Source organism: Quercus lobata, chromosome 5 (assembly GCF_001633185.2).
Source record: "Quercus lobata isolate SW786 chromosome 5, ValleyOak3.0 Primary Assembly, whole genome shotgun sequence".
Lineage (NCBI taxonomy): Eukaryota > Viridiplantae > Streptophyta > Magnoliopsida > Fagales > Fagaceae > Quercus > Quercus lobata.
The window spans coordinates 79,778,214-79,793,173 of NC_044908.1; the positions used below are offsets into that span (position 1 = coordinate 79,778,214).

Here is a 14,960-nt window from a genome sequence, read left to right on the forward strand (position 1 = left end):
CAAAATAATAAATCACAATCTCTGTTGTATTTGTATAAAATATAGATTTGTTTCAATTTCTTAGAGGCAAGTACATTGCTTTTTACATTTCCTATGTAGTGAATTTAAGTGAGAGTGCAACTTACCAATACATATATATTAGATAAGAGTTGCACTGGCACTAAAATCTATAAGATAGGAGTTGTAAATGAAAACAGAGATAAGAATACTAGCAAACTGCTATTAGTGAGAGGAAAAAAGGAATTAGATAAGGCCATATCATGCAACTTTAGTCTCTCTTGTATTTGTCTAAAGACAGATTCTCATCAATTTTTTAGGTGTAAATAATTAGAAATTGATGGTTTTAAATTTCAAAAAAAACAACTAATATGTATATATTTTTTATGGTTTTGAAGAAACTATATCGAAAGAGCTGGACAAAATCAAATAGAATGCCTAATAATTTTTCATCATAAATTGATTCATCAATAAATAAATAAAAAATAAAACTTGCATAAAACTGTGATTTGGTAAAGATTTATAGCATTAATTCAATTGTTACACATACACAATCCAAGGAAATAAATATGTCATCCAAAAGAAAAAAAAACATAAATACAAAATAAAATAACTTTAGAATAACCTTTTAAAACTCATTATCTTTGTTCTTCTTAGTGAATTTTTGTAGATAAACTTAAAATTTAAGATGTAGTATATTTTTATTCACATAGCTATTTTATGTTTCCGTAAAAATATTAATTGTTGAATTTAGTGTGTTAGTTTGTGTATATGCATATGTTAATGTTTATGGTGTTTTTATACTTTTATATATATATATATATATATATATATATATATATAGATATTTCAAAGCATATGTTTATGTTTGGGTGTGCATGTGGCCCTACCACTGGTATTGGACTTTCTTTTAAATTGAAAGCTAAACGACTGCTCAAATGATCATAACCTCGAGAATCATAGGCAATGGGAATGCTTTCAAGATGCGTTCAAGAGAGGAATATTCAACGCAATCTCTTCTCAACAGATTTCCTAATCATCTCCTTAGAAATGATCCAAGGATTCAGCTTAACAACAACTTCCTTCTACCATTGACAAAGTAACAAAGTGATCAAATGTGATTAGTAAATAGTTCATAGCAATGTGGGTACCTCAAACTACGTTTGGAAACTCCAAACTCTAGATTAGGATATCAATGTCATCTTTCCTACCCTGAAATCATTGAGAAGTCAAGCAAAGATTATTACTCACGGGTACCCAGCTCGAACCATTACCATGGCTCCAACGATGTAAAAGATATCCACAATTTGAACTGATCTAAACTATCCATACTTGTCCACGCTCCAATGACAATCCCTAAAACCGCAGTTATAATAATACAATTGCAATAGGTGCTATGTCATTTTGGAGCCATCTTTCATACATAGAATTAGCAAAATCATTAATTATGTAAAACATAGCCACAAGACTTGTCATACATAGAATTAGCGATAGAATGTTAAATTTAATATTTCACAATTGGACAATATTAATTTGGGGAAGAAAGCAAAATGAGAGAATACATTGAAAATTTTAGATAATAATAATATATTAGGAAATTCGAGGAACCAAAAACACTGACTTAGCAAACTTCTCAAGTTAGTGCTTTTGGTCCCCAAGTTCAAGTTTTTGTGAGTTCAGTCTTATTTCTCAGAGATTTAATGCCTATTCAAGTGGAAGTTTATCATGTGAGCTTTCTAGTTGAAGTAAAATGTTAGTTCATATCATCATATGTTACAGGTAGGTGCGGTATTAATTAGCAATTTTTGGAATTGACCTTAATGCTCTAATATACCAAAAATTTTGTGCTAAAGAGAGTTAAATCATCCTTAAGATGATTTAATGGTTTGCTTCTACGTAGATAGGACTAATGGTGGACATAAGAGAGAATAGAGGAGTAAGTATTAAAACCATATAACATGCTGGAAATGTCTATTATTTGTACCAATGGTTTTGAATATACATTCGATCAGTTCGTTGAATACAAACAAAAGTTTTAAGATTCTTCTGAAAGTGTTCAAAATGAATAAATAACCAGAACATGACTATGTCAATAACACATGCCAACTATCGACCTTGAACCATTGTAACAGTAACATTGTTAACAGAGCATTCTGTTTGGCTGCGTTGAGAGGAATCTGTATCTGATGCGATCTGCCTTTCAATGAAGGCTGGTTTCATTGGAAGAGGCGGATGAACAATCTCACTTTTAAGCATGGAAACAACATCAGATACTGTTGGCCGATCTTGAGCAAATTCTTGCACACACAACAGTCCAACTTGTATGCATCTTAAAATCTCTATTTCAAAGCAGGGCTCATATATCATCACGTCTATTAATGCTATAGCGTTGTTTGTGTTCCACAATTTCCATGCCTAGAAAAGTGAACAGATGATAGAAATTATAACCAACAATAAAAAAAAAAAAACTTATTAAAGAACAAAAGGAATTGGATATTAAAAAAAAAAAAAAATGAGGCAATGAAATGACTTACAAGTCCTAAAAGGCTTTGGGACTGCTCATCATTATAAAAGCTACTGTTTCTTCTTTCACTAACTATCTCTAGTAACAACACTCCAAAGCTAAAGACATCTGATTTCTCTGAAAATCGGCCTTCCATTGCATATTCAGGAGACATATAGCCACTAAATAATAACAACAAAACACATCCAAATCTTGTCATCTCAAATATTAGTATTAGCATCTAATTGAAATGATCAAGTCGGGAGTTACTTACTAAGTTCCGACGACCCTATTAGTATTGGCCTGGTCTTCATTACTTCCAAAAATCCTGGCCATACCAAAATCTGATATTTTTGGATTTAGCTCTTTATCTAACAATATGTTACTTGCCTTTAGATCTCTATGAATAATCCGTAATCTAGAATCCCTATGAAGGTAGAGTAGACCTCGGCCAATTCCTTCAATAATGTTGAAGCGTTTTTTCCAATCTAGCAGTCTTTCTTTGTGTGGATCTAAATAAATTAAACAAAAGAAACGTTAACAAGAGAAAGAAAGTGATTAAATCTACAAGGTGATGAACATGAACTTTGCAAAAGTTATTTTGGTGGAAGTCATCAGAAAACTATTTCAAGTGAAGTCTGTCCAGAAAATTAAAATATGTAAAATATTTTTGTAATAAAAAAATGGTACAAAAATTAACTAACCGAAGAGAAATGCATCCAGACTTTTGTTTGGCATGTATTCATATAACAACATCCTCTCTTCTCCTTCAACACAGCAGCCAAGGAGCCTAACAAGATTCCGGTGTTGGAGTTTAGAAATTACCACCACTTCATTCATAAATTCTTCTAACCCCTGTGCAGAGGTTCTGGAAAGTCTTTTTACTGCAATTTCTTGTCCATCTGACATTTTTCCCTATTTTAAAAAAAAAAAAAAAAAAAAATGTCATTAACTATATATTCGTAGTATTTGATAATAAACCTTTGGGAAAGCAACCATTACCCTGTATACGGGACCAAATCCACCTTGACCAAGCTTGTTAGATAGATGGAAGTTGCTTGTTGCGTTCACCAGCATCTCAAAATTGAATAGTGGGAGCTCCTGGACTTGTTTCTGGTTGTCACTAGAAAATTTTTTATGTGATTCCTCTTTGTTGAGCAATAACATCCCATTTTCTTTCGTTCTCCTTGCTGATTTCAACTACAGTTGTGATCAATCTGTAATATATTGAAAAATTTCCTAGTCGTATTATTTTAGTAGGATTATTACCTTTCCGTTTAGCAATGATCCACTTCCACAATTTGTAAGTGCAGAATGAAATGCTAACAATTCCCATGATCACTGAGATTGTTACAATTTTTTTCACGTCTCTCTCTGTATCTGGAAATCAGAAAATATATATATATATATATATATATATTGCATTTAATTCAAAGAAAACAGCTAACTAAATATGTTTTTTGGGAGTCAAATAGATTGCTTCTTACCAGGATTTCATTAGCTTGGGGAGCTGAGGACTTTTTGGGGGTTGTTGGGTTAAAGATTCACCAAGTTCCGAATAGGCAACATGAATGTAAAGATCAACTCTGCCGCTAGATAATACCTATGGGTCAATTAAGCTTCCATTGTGGAAAAATAATGCAGTTGATATACAACCTGTCCCAGTATTAAATGCATAAGCTATAAAAGAACTGTTACGTGTGGCTTTAACTTGTGGAAAAGTAATGCAGTTGACTAGAATTAATAAACTTTCATTACGTATGTGATAGACCAAACTCTTTCAACTCTCTCTATCTTTTTTATTTTTTTATTTAATTAATTTTTAGTTTTATTATTATTAAATGCTTCACATCTCTGTTTTAAGCCTATTTGTCTATCTGTGTGTGACAAACACTAAAGTTGACATAAGAGAATCTCTTAATTGGACTAAAATCAAGGACCATCACGATGTGCTAAGGATGATACCCTAATAGAGAAATAGGTTTGAATAATTTGATATCTTGATTTGGTAAATTTGATAAAAGTATTTTTGGGATTGCTAAAATTATTCAATTGATTATCTTTATCGTAATTCATGTAAAGTAGATTGTAACCCAAAAGATTAGAGCTTGGAGCATTATAAAGTCATAATTAATTTTTTGATTCAAATATATATGTGTGTGTAATAAATTTGTAAGAATTAGTAACATTGACTAAAAAATATCTAAAAAAAATTAAACGACTTTCAAGCACTTTTTTTTTTTTTTAATTACATAAGAAAACTAAGAAATAAGAAAAAAAATAAACAACAAAAATTTAATATTAAACTTATAATTAATCCATCAAATACAAAGCATTGTAATATAAATAAACAAATTGCTGGTCTATTTTTAGTGCAGTTGTAGAGAGTCAAATAATAGTCACACTAACAATCTCTCGCTCACAATAATGCTCGTGCGACTTGAACTCATGACTTGCCTGATGCCTCTAATACCATTTGTCAAACTGTGAGCTATGCCACTTCTCTATAAAATATATTGGTGATGTGGACACTCAAGCCTTTCATGACATTCAACAACACATCCTATGGGCTTGTTTTTAAAGTAGTTGTAGGGAGCTTTTCTTTTCTTTTTTTTATTTTATTTTTTATTTTTTAGATCTCCCAACAAAAATAGTTTTTAAATTTCACATTGTCATATCACAAAGATAAGAATTCTTCAATAAATAAATTATATAGTCATAATCTATAAACATTAATTTCAATCTTGTCGAGTATATAAATTCATAATGAATGACACAATAGAAAACTATAAATAGGTTATAATTGAAAAAATATGTGCTTTCATTTATTATTGGTTATTGGTAGGTGCCATATTAATACGAAAATTTTGAAATTAGTATTAACACCATATATAATGCGAGAGTATAATCATATTTATTTCAGTTAAATTATGTGAGATATATAAAATTACTTAAATTCTTTAGCTTCTCTTCTGATTACCAAAAAAATAAAAAGATGCTACTAATACGGTAATTCCTTAACATGTATTTAGAACCAATGAACCATTTTACTAGCTTAATTAATCACTTTTAATCTAAAACTACCAATTAAACCTATGTACGTGATTAAACAAGTTCCATATAGCAAGCACGAACAATTAAGAGCTAAATCAAATGGAAACGCTGAAATAAAAAACAAACCAAATCTAAACACAAGAAAGTGTTTAGGCTGAAATAAAAAACAGACCAAAGCTAAACACAAGAAAGTGTTTAGGAAGAGGAAAACCTCAGCCTCCAGTCGAAAAACCCTCTTCCCCAACCATACTATTTGGAAAATTTCCACAAGATGAATAGTTGCAATACAAGAGAAACAATGAACCCTCCAATCCCATATCCCCCTATCAAGGGAGTCAATCTCATACCAGAAGTTGTACCAGTTTAACCAATGAAACGATATATTTTAGTATTGGTCAATACCGGTATATCATTTCAAGTTTACCACTATATATATATATATATATATATATTTATATATTATAATAAATATAAAAGTTTACTATAAAACATTACCTCAAACACTACAAGAAAACTGAGCAATTGCGGCGGACCTATTGCGGCGGGTGCAAAAACCGCTGCTATATGTCACCTATTGCGGCACTTTTTTGGCCCGCCGCTGTATATGAGATCTATTGCGGCGTTCCATATGCCCGCCGCAATAGCTCTAGTATTTTGCGGCGTACAACAGCGGCGGGCTGATGACCCGCCGCAATAGACCTGTTTTAGCGGCACTCAACTTAGATATAGCGGCGGGTCAATGAACCGCCGCAATAGCTCCAGTATTTTGCGGCAGACTATAGCGGCGGGCGAATGACCCGCCGCAATAGACCTGTTTTTGCGGCAGTAATCTTAGATATAGCGGCGGGTCATTGGCCCGCCGCAATATGTACTCCTTTTTGCGGTGGGTTGGACCGCCGCAATAGACATTTAAATTTCCCTCTATTTTTTTCTCATCCCATTTAAAGATCAAATAGTAAATTACACCCGATTGGCATGAAAATTGGCATGCATGTTAAGAACATATAGAAAATGTGATCTAACGGTTGGATTTTCAAAATTTAAATTCAACAATAAGTTATTAGTTTGTGTAACATTTTTTAAAGTTACATCAAGTGTAACTAGAACTCCACGATATATTTCTTAATTCGATGTGAATTTTGACAAATGTACCGTTAGATTACATTATCTTCATATATTTTTCATGCATACAAAATTTCAAGGTGATCAAAGATTAACAGTCATGTCATTGGTTGGTGTGATATTTTTTAGAGTTACATCAAGTGTAACTTGAACCCAACCCTATATTTCTTAATTTGATTTGAATTTTGACAAATCTACCGTTGGATTACATTATCTTCATATATTTTTCATGCTTAAAAAATTTTACGGTGATCAAAGATTAATAGCTATGTCATCAATCAATTGTTTAAATTCAAGTTTTCGTAATTTAAAATAAGGCATGAAAGATGAGTTTAAAGATCAAAGGGTAAATTACATCCGACTAGCAAGAAAATTGACATGCATGTTAAGAGCAAATAGAAAATGTGATCTAACGGTTGGATTTTCAAAATATGAATTCAACAATAAGTTATTGGTTCGTGTGACATTTTTTAGAGTTACATCAACTGTATCTTGAATCCAACCCTATATTTCTTAATTTGATGTGAATTTTGACAAATCTACCGTTGGATTACATTATCTTCATATATTTTTCATGCTTAAAAAATTTCACGATGATCAAAGATTAATAGCCATGTCATCAATCAATTGTTTTAATTCAAGTTTTCGTAATTTAAAATAAGGCATAAAAGATGAGTTTAAAGATCAAAGGGTAAATTACATCCGATTGGCAAGAAAATTGACATGCATGTTAAGAACATATAGAAAATGTGATCCAACGGTTGGATTTTCAAAATATGAATTCAAAAATAAGTTATTGGTTCATGTGACATTTTTTAGAGTTACATCAAGTGTAACTTCAACCCAACCCCATATTTCTTAATTGGATATGAATTTTGACAAATTTACCGTTGGATTACATTTTCTTCATATATTTTTCATGCTTAAAAAATTTCATGGTGATCAAAGATTAATAGCCATATCATCAATCAATTGTTTTAATTCAAGTTTTCGTAGTTTAAAATAAGGCATAAAAGATGAGTTTAAAGATCAAAGGGTAAATTACATCCGATTGGCAAGAAAATTGACATGCATGTTAAGAACATATATAAAATGAGATCCAACGGTTGGATTTTCAAAATATGAATTCAACAATAAGTTATTGGTTCGTGTGACATTTTTTAGAGTTACATCAAGTGTAACTTCAACCCAACCCCATATTTCTTAATTGGATGTGAATTTTGACAAATCTACCGTTGGATTACATTATCTTCATATATTTTTCATACTTAAAAAATTTCATGGTGATCAAAGATTAATAGCCATGTCATCAATCAATTTTTTTAATTCAAGTTTTTGTAATTTAAAATAACGCATAAAAGATGAGTTTAAAGATCAAATGGTAAATTACACCCGATTGACATGAAAATTGGCATGCATGTTAAAAACAAATAGAAAATATGATCCAACGGTTGGATTTTCAAAATATGAATTCAACAAAAAGTTATTGGTTGGTGTAACATTTTTTAGAGTTACGTTAAGTGTAACTTAAACCCAACTTTATATTTCTTAATTTGATGTGAATTTTGACAAATCTACCGTTGGATTACATTATCTTCATATATTTTTCATGCTTAAAAAATTTCACGGTGATGAAAGATTAATAGCCATGTCATCAATCAATTGTTTAATTCAAGTTTTCGTAGTTTAAAATAAGACATAAAAGATGAGTTTAAAGATCAAAGGGTAAATTACATCCGATTGGCAAGAAAATTGACATGCATGTTAAGAACATATAGAAAATGAGCTCCAACGGTTGGATTTTCAAAATATGAATTTAATAATAAGTTATTGGTTCGTGTGACATTTTTTAGAGTTACATCAAGTGTAACTTCAACCCAACCCCATATTTCTTAATTGGATATGAATTTTGACAAAACTACCGTTGGATTACATTTTCTTCATATTTTTTTCATGCTTAAAAAATTTCATGGTGATCAAAGATTAATAGCCATATCATCAATCAATTGTTTTAATTCAAGTTTTCGTAGTTTAAAATAAGGCATAAAAGATGAGTTTAAAGATCAAAGGGTAAATTACATCCGATTGGTAAGAAAATTGACATGCATGTTAAGAACATATAGAAAATGAGATCCAACGGTTAGATTTTCAAAATATGAATTCAACAATAAGTTATTGGTTCGTGTGACATTTTTTAGAGTTACCTCAAGTGTAACTTGAACCCAACCTTATATTTCTTAATTTGATGTAATTTTGACAAATCTACCGTTGGATTACATTATCTTTATATATTTTTCATGCTTAAAAAATTTCACGGTGATCAAAGATTAATAGCTATGTCATCAATCAGTTGTTTTAATTCAAGTTTTCGTAGTTTAAAATAAGGCATAAAAGATGAGTTTAGAGATCAAAGGGTAAATTACATCCGATTGGCTAGAAAATTGACATGCATGTTAAGAGCAAATAGAAAATGTAATCCAACGGTTGGATTTTCAAAATATGAATTCAACAATAAGTTATTAGTTTGTGTAAAATTTTTTAGAGTTACATAATGTGGAACTTGAACCTAACCCTATATTTCTTAATTCAATGTGAATTTTGACAAATCTTCCGTTAGATTACATTATCTTCAATGTGAATTTCTAATTTTTTTTTTTTTTTTAACGTGAGTCTTTTTTTTTGTATTGAAACTTAAAGTGAGTCCTTTTTTTATATATTAAAAAAATCTAAAATAAGGTCTAAAATAAAGAAAATTTTATAATTATTTTTTGAATAAAATACCCATCCAGCAGCCACTTCATATGTTTCAACCCAAGCAGTTCAGTCAAAAAAAAAAAAAAAAACCATCTGGACCAAAAAAACCCAAACCAGAAAACCCTCGCCGATGAGCTCCGTTGAGCGTCAGGTCGCCGATGAAGCTCAACGACGATGCTTCGGTGAGCTAAATCATCGCCGTTGAGCTTCATCGGCGACCTGACGCTCAACGGTGACGCTTCAGCGTCGCGATCGGCGAGCGAAGCGTCGCGTTCGCGACGCTTCGCTCGCCGATCGCGACGCTGAACCATTGCCGTTGAGCGTCATCAGCTAGCTGACGCTCAACGGCGATCACGACGCTGAAGCGTCAGCGTCGCCGTTGACGCAGCGTCGCCGTTGAGCGTTAACGGCGACGCTTCAGCGTCGCGATCGGAGAGCTGAAGCGTCGCGATCGCGACGCTTAGCTCGCCGGTTCGCGACGCTGAAGCGTCGCCGTTAACGCTCAACGGCGAGCTGAGCGTCGCGATCAACGGCAACGCTTAGCTCGCCGGTTCGTGACGCTGAAGCGTCGCCGTTGACGCTCAACGGCGAGCTGAGCGTCGCGATCAACAGCGACGCTTAGCTCGCCGGTTCGAGACGCTGAAGCTTGGCGATTGCGACGCTGAAGCGTCGCCGTTGACGCTCAACGGCGACGCTTCAGCGTCGCTATCGCGACGCTCAGCTCGCCATTGAGCTTCAGCGTCATCGCGACGCTCAGCTCGCCGTTGAGCTTTATCGTCGCGAACTGGCGAGCTAAGCGTAAAGTGTCGCGACCCCTTCCCACTTCAATAATTATCACTTCTGGAAACACAAGGTCCCTTCTTCTTCTAACACAAATATTATTTATTATTTTACAATTACAATTCATGATGTTTGTTTGTTTGTTGTTGTTGTAGCTGAGAGAGAAGTGTTACAAGAGGGTTCGAGAGGACAGAACGCGCTTGCTTTGGAAATTAAGGTTGCCATCTTCTCCCAAGCATAATAATAATAAGGTTAAGGTTGGCGTCTTCTTCTTAGATGATGCTTACGTTTTGATTTAATGCATTGTGTTTTATATTATGATGATAGATAGATAGAAAGAGTCAAGGAATATTTATTTATCTTATTCATTAATAGGTTTAGCAGAAGATCCACCCCCAACCCCACATACCTGTTTCAATGTATACCATCTCATATTATTGTTGGCATAGTTTTGTGTGTATTATTCATGGGAAGCATTTATCACTTGTACCTCATAAATTGTATCAGTGAAGGATTGTGATTTTGTCTTGTGTAGTGTAGTCCAATTTATTCACTTTACTGCTCTTCACCTTATCTAGAAACCTTTGAAATCTCTTAATTTTCTTTGTACATTCACTAGTGCACTTCAAATTTAATTCCTCCAATAGGAAATAAATATGTCTACTTACAGTTTTGTCATCATTGGCTAGTCTAAAAATAAAAATTTAATTTATTTTTACGGTTTCTGTTCAATGTGTTTCTTTTTTTCTTTTCTTTTTTTTGATAAACTGTTAAATGTATCATTGATATGTATAATTTTCATAATTGGAGTACACCACTTTGGATGGTGTACTTAGTTATTTGCCTTGTCCAACTGAAGTCAGTAGCTATGCTCTTGGCCAAAGTAAGAATGTAGTGGAAATGTTAGTACTCAGACATGTACTGCAAGGTGACCAAGCTTCTATTTTTATCTGATTGCAATGCTCGTTATTATGGTTCAATATGGTAAGACATGTTGTATGTGTGTTATGCACTTGTGCTTTTATGAATGATATAATCTGGACAATTACATCCATTAAATTTTGAAAAATAGTTATATTTTGTTAATGAATTTTCCGGCATGCCCATTTTATCATGCTATCAGCGCTTTGATACTGATTGAATTTCTAAATTAAATTTAATAGTTAAGGATATATTATCTTCTTGGTACAGATTCCTCGCTTGGTTTGGATGCATTCTGATGAGATGGAGGTTAGTTTTGCTTTGACATTCATCTTAGTAATTAATTCTAATGATATGATTGAGAATTTTTTTATACATGAAATCAAATTTTGCAAACCAACTATCTCTACAATGTCTTCTACCTGTCCCCATGCTGTGGCTTAGGTGGTAAAGGGGTAGGGGTGAAGTTGGGGTAGGTTGCACTCTAATCTTTCAGAACAAAATAATATTTGTGTTAAATTAATAGATTGGGGTTTCAAGTCATATGTTTTCTATCCAAACTAATTTACTCTTTTTCTTCTTCCTTCTTGGGTTTGTGTTGTTGATTTTCTTTTTTATATCTACAGGATATTCAAGAGGCACATGCTGGGCAAATAGTTGTTGTATTTGGTGTGGATTGTGCATCAGGTCCCACTTATCCCTTTGCACTTGTGTACACAATAATTTATGTTTCTATATTGTTTTCCATAATTGTCTGAATAGAATGGGGGTCGAAGTGAGAAGTGAGGAGCTAGTGCAAGTTGAAGTTTCTAAAAGTGAGAGGAAAATATCAAAATGGACATTCAAGCCCATAACCTCTAAGTAAAATGGCATTCCTTATAGTTTGCAACTGAGATGTCTAGGGTTCGAGTCTCCCTTCCCCGACTTGAAATGTATGAAAATAATAATGGTTTTCAGAATGGGTAAAATTACTTAGACTGCTAATATTTGAGATAAGGGCATGAGGCTTTGAAACCTGATGATTATGACTTTTGGATAGCAATCATTCCTATTTCAGTAAGTTCTCTTTTTCTTTCTTCTTTTTTTATTTATTTATTTTTTATTTTTCATTTGTAGCTTTAACAGTTATGCTGGTTCAATACATTGTACATTCTAAGGTGGTAGCATAGATGTGCATTGACAAACTGACAGTTGCATAAAAAATCACATAGAGCTCTTTCTTTATGAGGCATATCATATTTCTTGAAGTATGCTTGTGGACCTTTTTTTCAGATAATTAAAAGAAATTTCAATGAAAAAAAATTTCATTGAAGTATGCTTGTAACATTTGGTTCAAGCATTTGCCAATTTGGTCCTATTTGGTCATTTATTTTAATTTTGGTCCTATTCGGTTTATTTCAGTCTTATTCGGTCCACATCAGTCCTATTCAGTTCATATTGGTCTTATTCAGACCACTTTGGTCTAATTCGGTCCATAATGTGCTCTTCGGTCCAGTATGGTCTTATTTGGTCTGATTTTGGTCCACTTTGGTACTATTCGGTCCAATTCGGTTTATTCGGTCCACTTTGTAACAGGTGTGAACTTATTTTCTAGCAAACAGCAGTTTTAAAACCCACTGGGAAAAAAAAAAAAAAAAAAACCTATAGCGGCGGTCCAAAAAGCGCCGCTAAAGGTTCATATTACGTTTTAAATATATACCTATAGCGGCACTTATAGCCTGCCGCTAAAGGCAGAGACCAATAGCGGCGGTCACGGCCCGCCGCTACAAGTACGATCTGCTGCTTTCAATTATTGCCTATAGCGGCGCTCTTTGCCCGCCGCTAAAGGTCGAACCAATAGCGGCGGGCATTACCCCGCCGCTAAAAGTCTATCCCACCTATTTCATAGACGTATTGTGGCGGTTTTATGCCTGCCGCAATAAACCTTGACCCGCCGCTAAAGGGTGTGTCTATAGCGGCGCTTGAACCGACCGCCGCAATCTACCTATAGCGGCACTGCAGCACCGACGGGACGACCCGCCGCAATAGCACCCGCCGCTATAGGTCAAATGTACCTTTAGCGGCGGTTTTTGGGGCTTTAGCGGCGGTTCTGGACCGCCGCAGTAGCCCGTTTTTCTTGTAGTGAAATCAGAATAAATTATTCATAGTTTTCGACTTTAGCATCAACAAAAAGAAAAGGAAAAAAAGAAAAACAATATAAAAACATATAAAGCTTAATTTTTTGTTGCATACTAAGAAAACAAATAATACTAATAAGTTAATGCAAATAAGTTACCATTTTACCCTTACAAAAATTCAAAAATTACAAAACTAAAAAAAAAAAAGAAGCTTTTTTTTGTACCGGCCAATATGCCCGGTATCGGCTGGTACACCTGAAATCGGTCGGTACACTCGGTACATGGCCGGTATGTCTGGTATTTAAACCGGTATGAAATGTTGGCATTTCAATACCGGTACGGTACATACTAGTCGGTACGGCCGGTACTGGTACGGTATCGACCACCTTGCCCCCTATGCACTTAAACCTTTCAAGCTCTTGCTAGCAATTGACTTCCCCGAGTCCTTTATTCAACTAGCTTGTTGGAGACACCACCATTAAGCAACCGACGGAAAGCCACCAAAAGTATTGTATTTGAGATGACACCATAAGTTTCCAAACCTTCACTCATATCGCACAAAAGTCAGCTATAGGTGAATGAGATGAAGGGAATAAAATTTCACTTAAGAGGATGACAGTGGTGAAAGAAATGCAGAAGAGAGATTGAGAGTGTTTAAAGCTCCAAGGCAAAGACTCTCTCTCTCTACAAGGTGGGAAGATGAAAATGAGCTCCAGCAATAGGCTTATACTTAGATCCCACTCTCTAGGCACGTCCAGCTTGCACATGGTGAAATATGGAGAAAGCATATCAGGATGAAATATGTCAATCTATCTGCATGTAGTTCGCGATCTAGTCTCGACCTAGCTAGGTCACAAAGACGCCGTAACAAGCCTTGTCAGTAGCCACCTTGATCTTCTACCACGTGTCAATTGCGAGCTTTGCAGATCACATGAAGGCCGAGAGGTCATAGAAGTAGCATTGGCCATGATTGACTAGGGTCAAGTACTTTCTACCCTAAATACAATTAAGCCTAAAAAAACATTAAAGATAAAATAATTATATAAAACTTAGTCACTGAATAAAGCCAATAAAAACATAGACTCAACAATAGTGTCTATTTTACTCTTAAAAAAAAAAAATAGTGTCTATTATTTGTACCAATGGTTTTGAATATTCATTCACATTGATGAATATTAGCAAAACTTTTATGATTTTTATGAAAGTATTCAAAATGAATACACAACAAGAACATGATTATGTCGACAAAACATGCTAGCTATCGACCTTGAACCATTGTAACAGTAACATTGTTAACATAGCATTTGTTTGGCTCGGTTGAGTGGAATCTATCATCTTCCTTTCAGTGAATGTTGGTTTCTTTACATGAGACGTATCAACAATCTCACTTTTAAGTATGGAAACAACAGTGGATATAGTTGGCCTATCTTGAGCAAATTCTTGCACACACAATAACCCAACTTGTATGCATCTCAAAATTTCCATTTGAAAGCTGGGTTCAAATATTATCGGATCTATTAATGTTATAGTGTTGTATGCATTCCACAATTTCCATGCTTTGAAAAATGAAAACAAGAATGTAACTATTACTATCAATACCAACACTTATTAAAGAACCAAAGGCAGTTGAGGCTTTAAAAAATGAGGCAATAAGATGACTTACAAGTCCTAAAAGGCTCAGGGACTGCTCATCATTTTAAAAGTTAGTGTTT

General features: G+C 33.8%; 1 protein-coding gene and 1 long non-coding RNA gene across 2 annotated transcripts; one reads left to right on the top strand and one right to left on the bottom strand.

The window, feature by feature from the left end:
- Nucleotides 1–1,965: 1,965 nt before the first annotated feature.
- On the bottom strand, nt 1,966–4,109 carry LOC115991642 (G-type lectin S-receptor-like serine/threonine-protein kinase SD1-13). The gene is made up of 7 exons (XM_031115490.1): nt 3,988–4,109; nt 3,770–3,880; nt 3,503–3,690; nt 3,205–3,415; nt 2,775–3,012; nt 2,532–2,682; nt 1,966–2,412 (listed from the first exon to the last, which is right to left on the bottom strand). The coding sequence occupies exons 2-7, from the start codon at nt 3,834–3,836 to the stop codon at nt 2,104–2,106; spliced, it is 1,164 nt and encodes a 387-aa protein (XP_030971350.1). The 5' UTR covers nt 3,837–3,880; nt 3,988–4,109; the 3' UTR covers nt 1,966–2,103.
- Nucleotides 4,110–10,187: 6,078 nt separating this feature from the next.
- Nucleotides 10,188–11,977, top strand: LOC115991649. The gene is made up of 4 exons (XR_004092267.1): nt 10,188–10,283; nt 10,366–10,467; nt 11,402–11,440; nt 11,758–11,977. It is a non-coding gene; the product is annotated as an uncharacterized LOC115991649 (long non-coding RNA).
- The last annotated feature ends 2,983 nt before the right edge of the window (nt 11,978–14,960 follow it).

Coding starts and splice junctions, on each gene's coding strand:
- LOC115991642 (XM_031115490.1), bottom strand. CDS start 3,836: ATGGGAATTGTTAGCATTTCATTCTGCACTTACAAATTGTGGAAGTGG. Junction 3,013..3,204: donor TCTGGATGCATTTCTCTTCG/GTTAGTTAATTT, acceptor TAATTTATTTAG/ATCCACACAAAGAAAGACTG. Junction 2,413..2,531: donor CCCAAAGCCTTTTAGGACTT/GTAAGTCATTTC, acceptor TCACTTTTCTAG/GCATGGAAATTGTGGAACAC.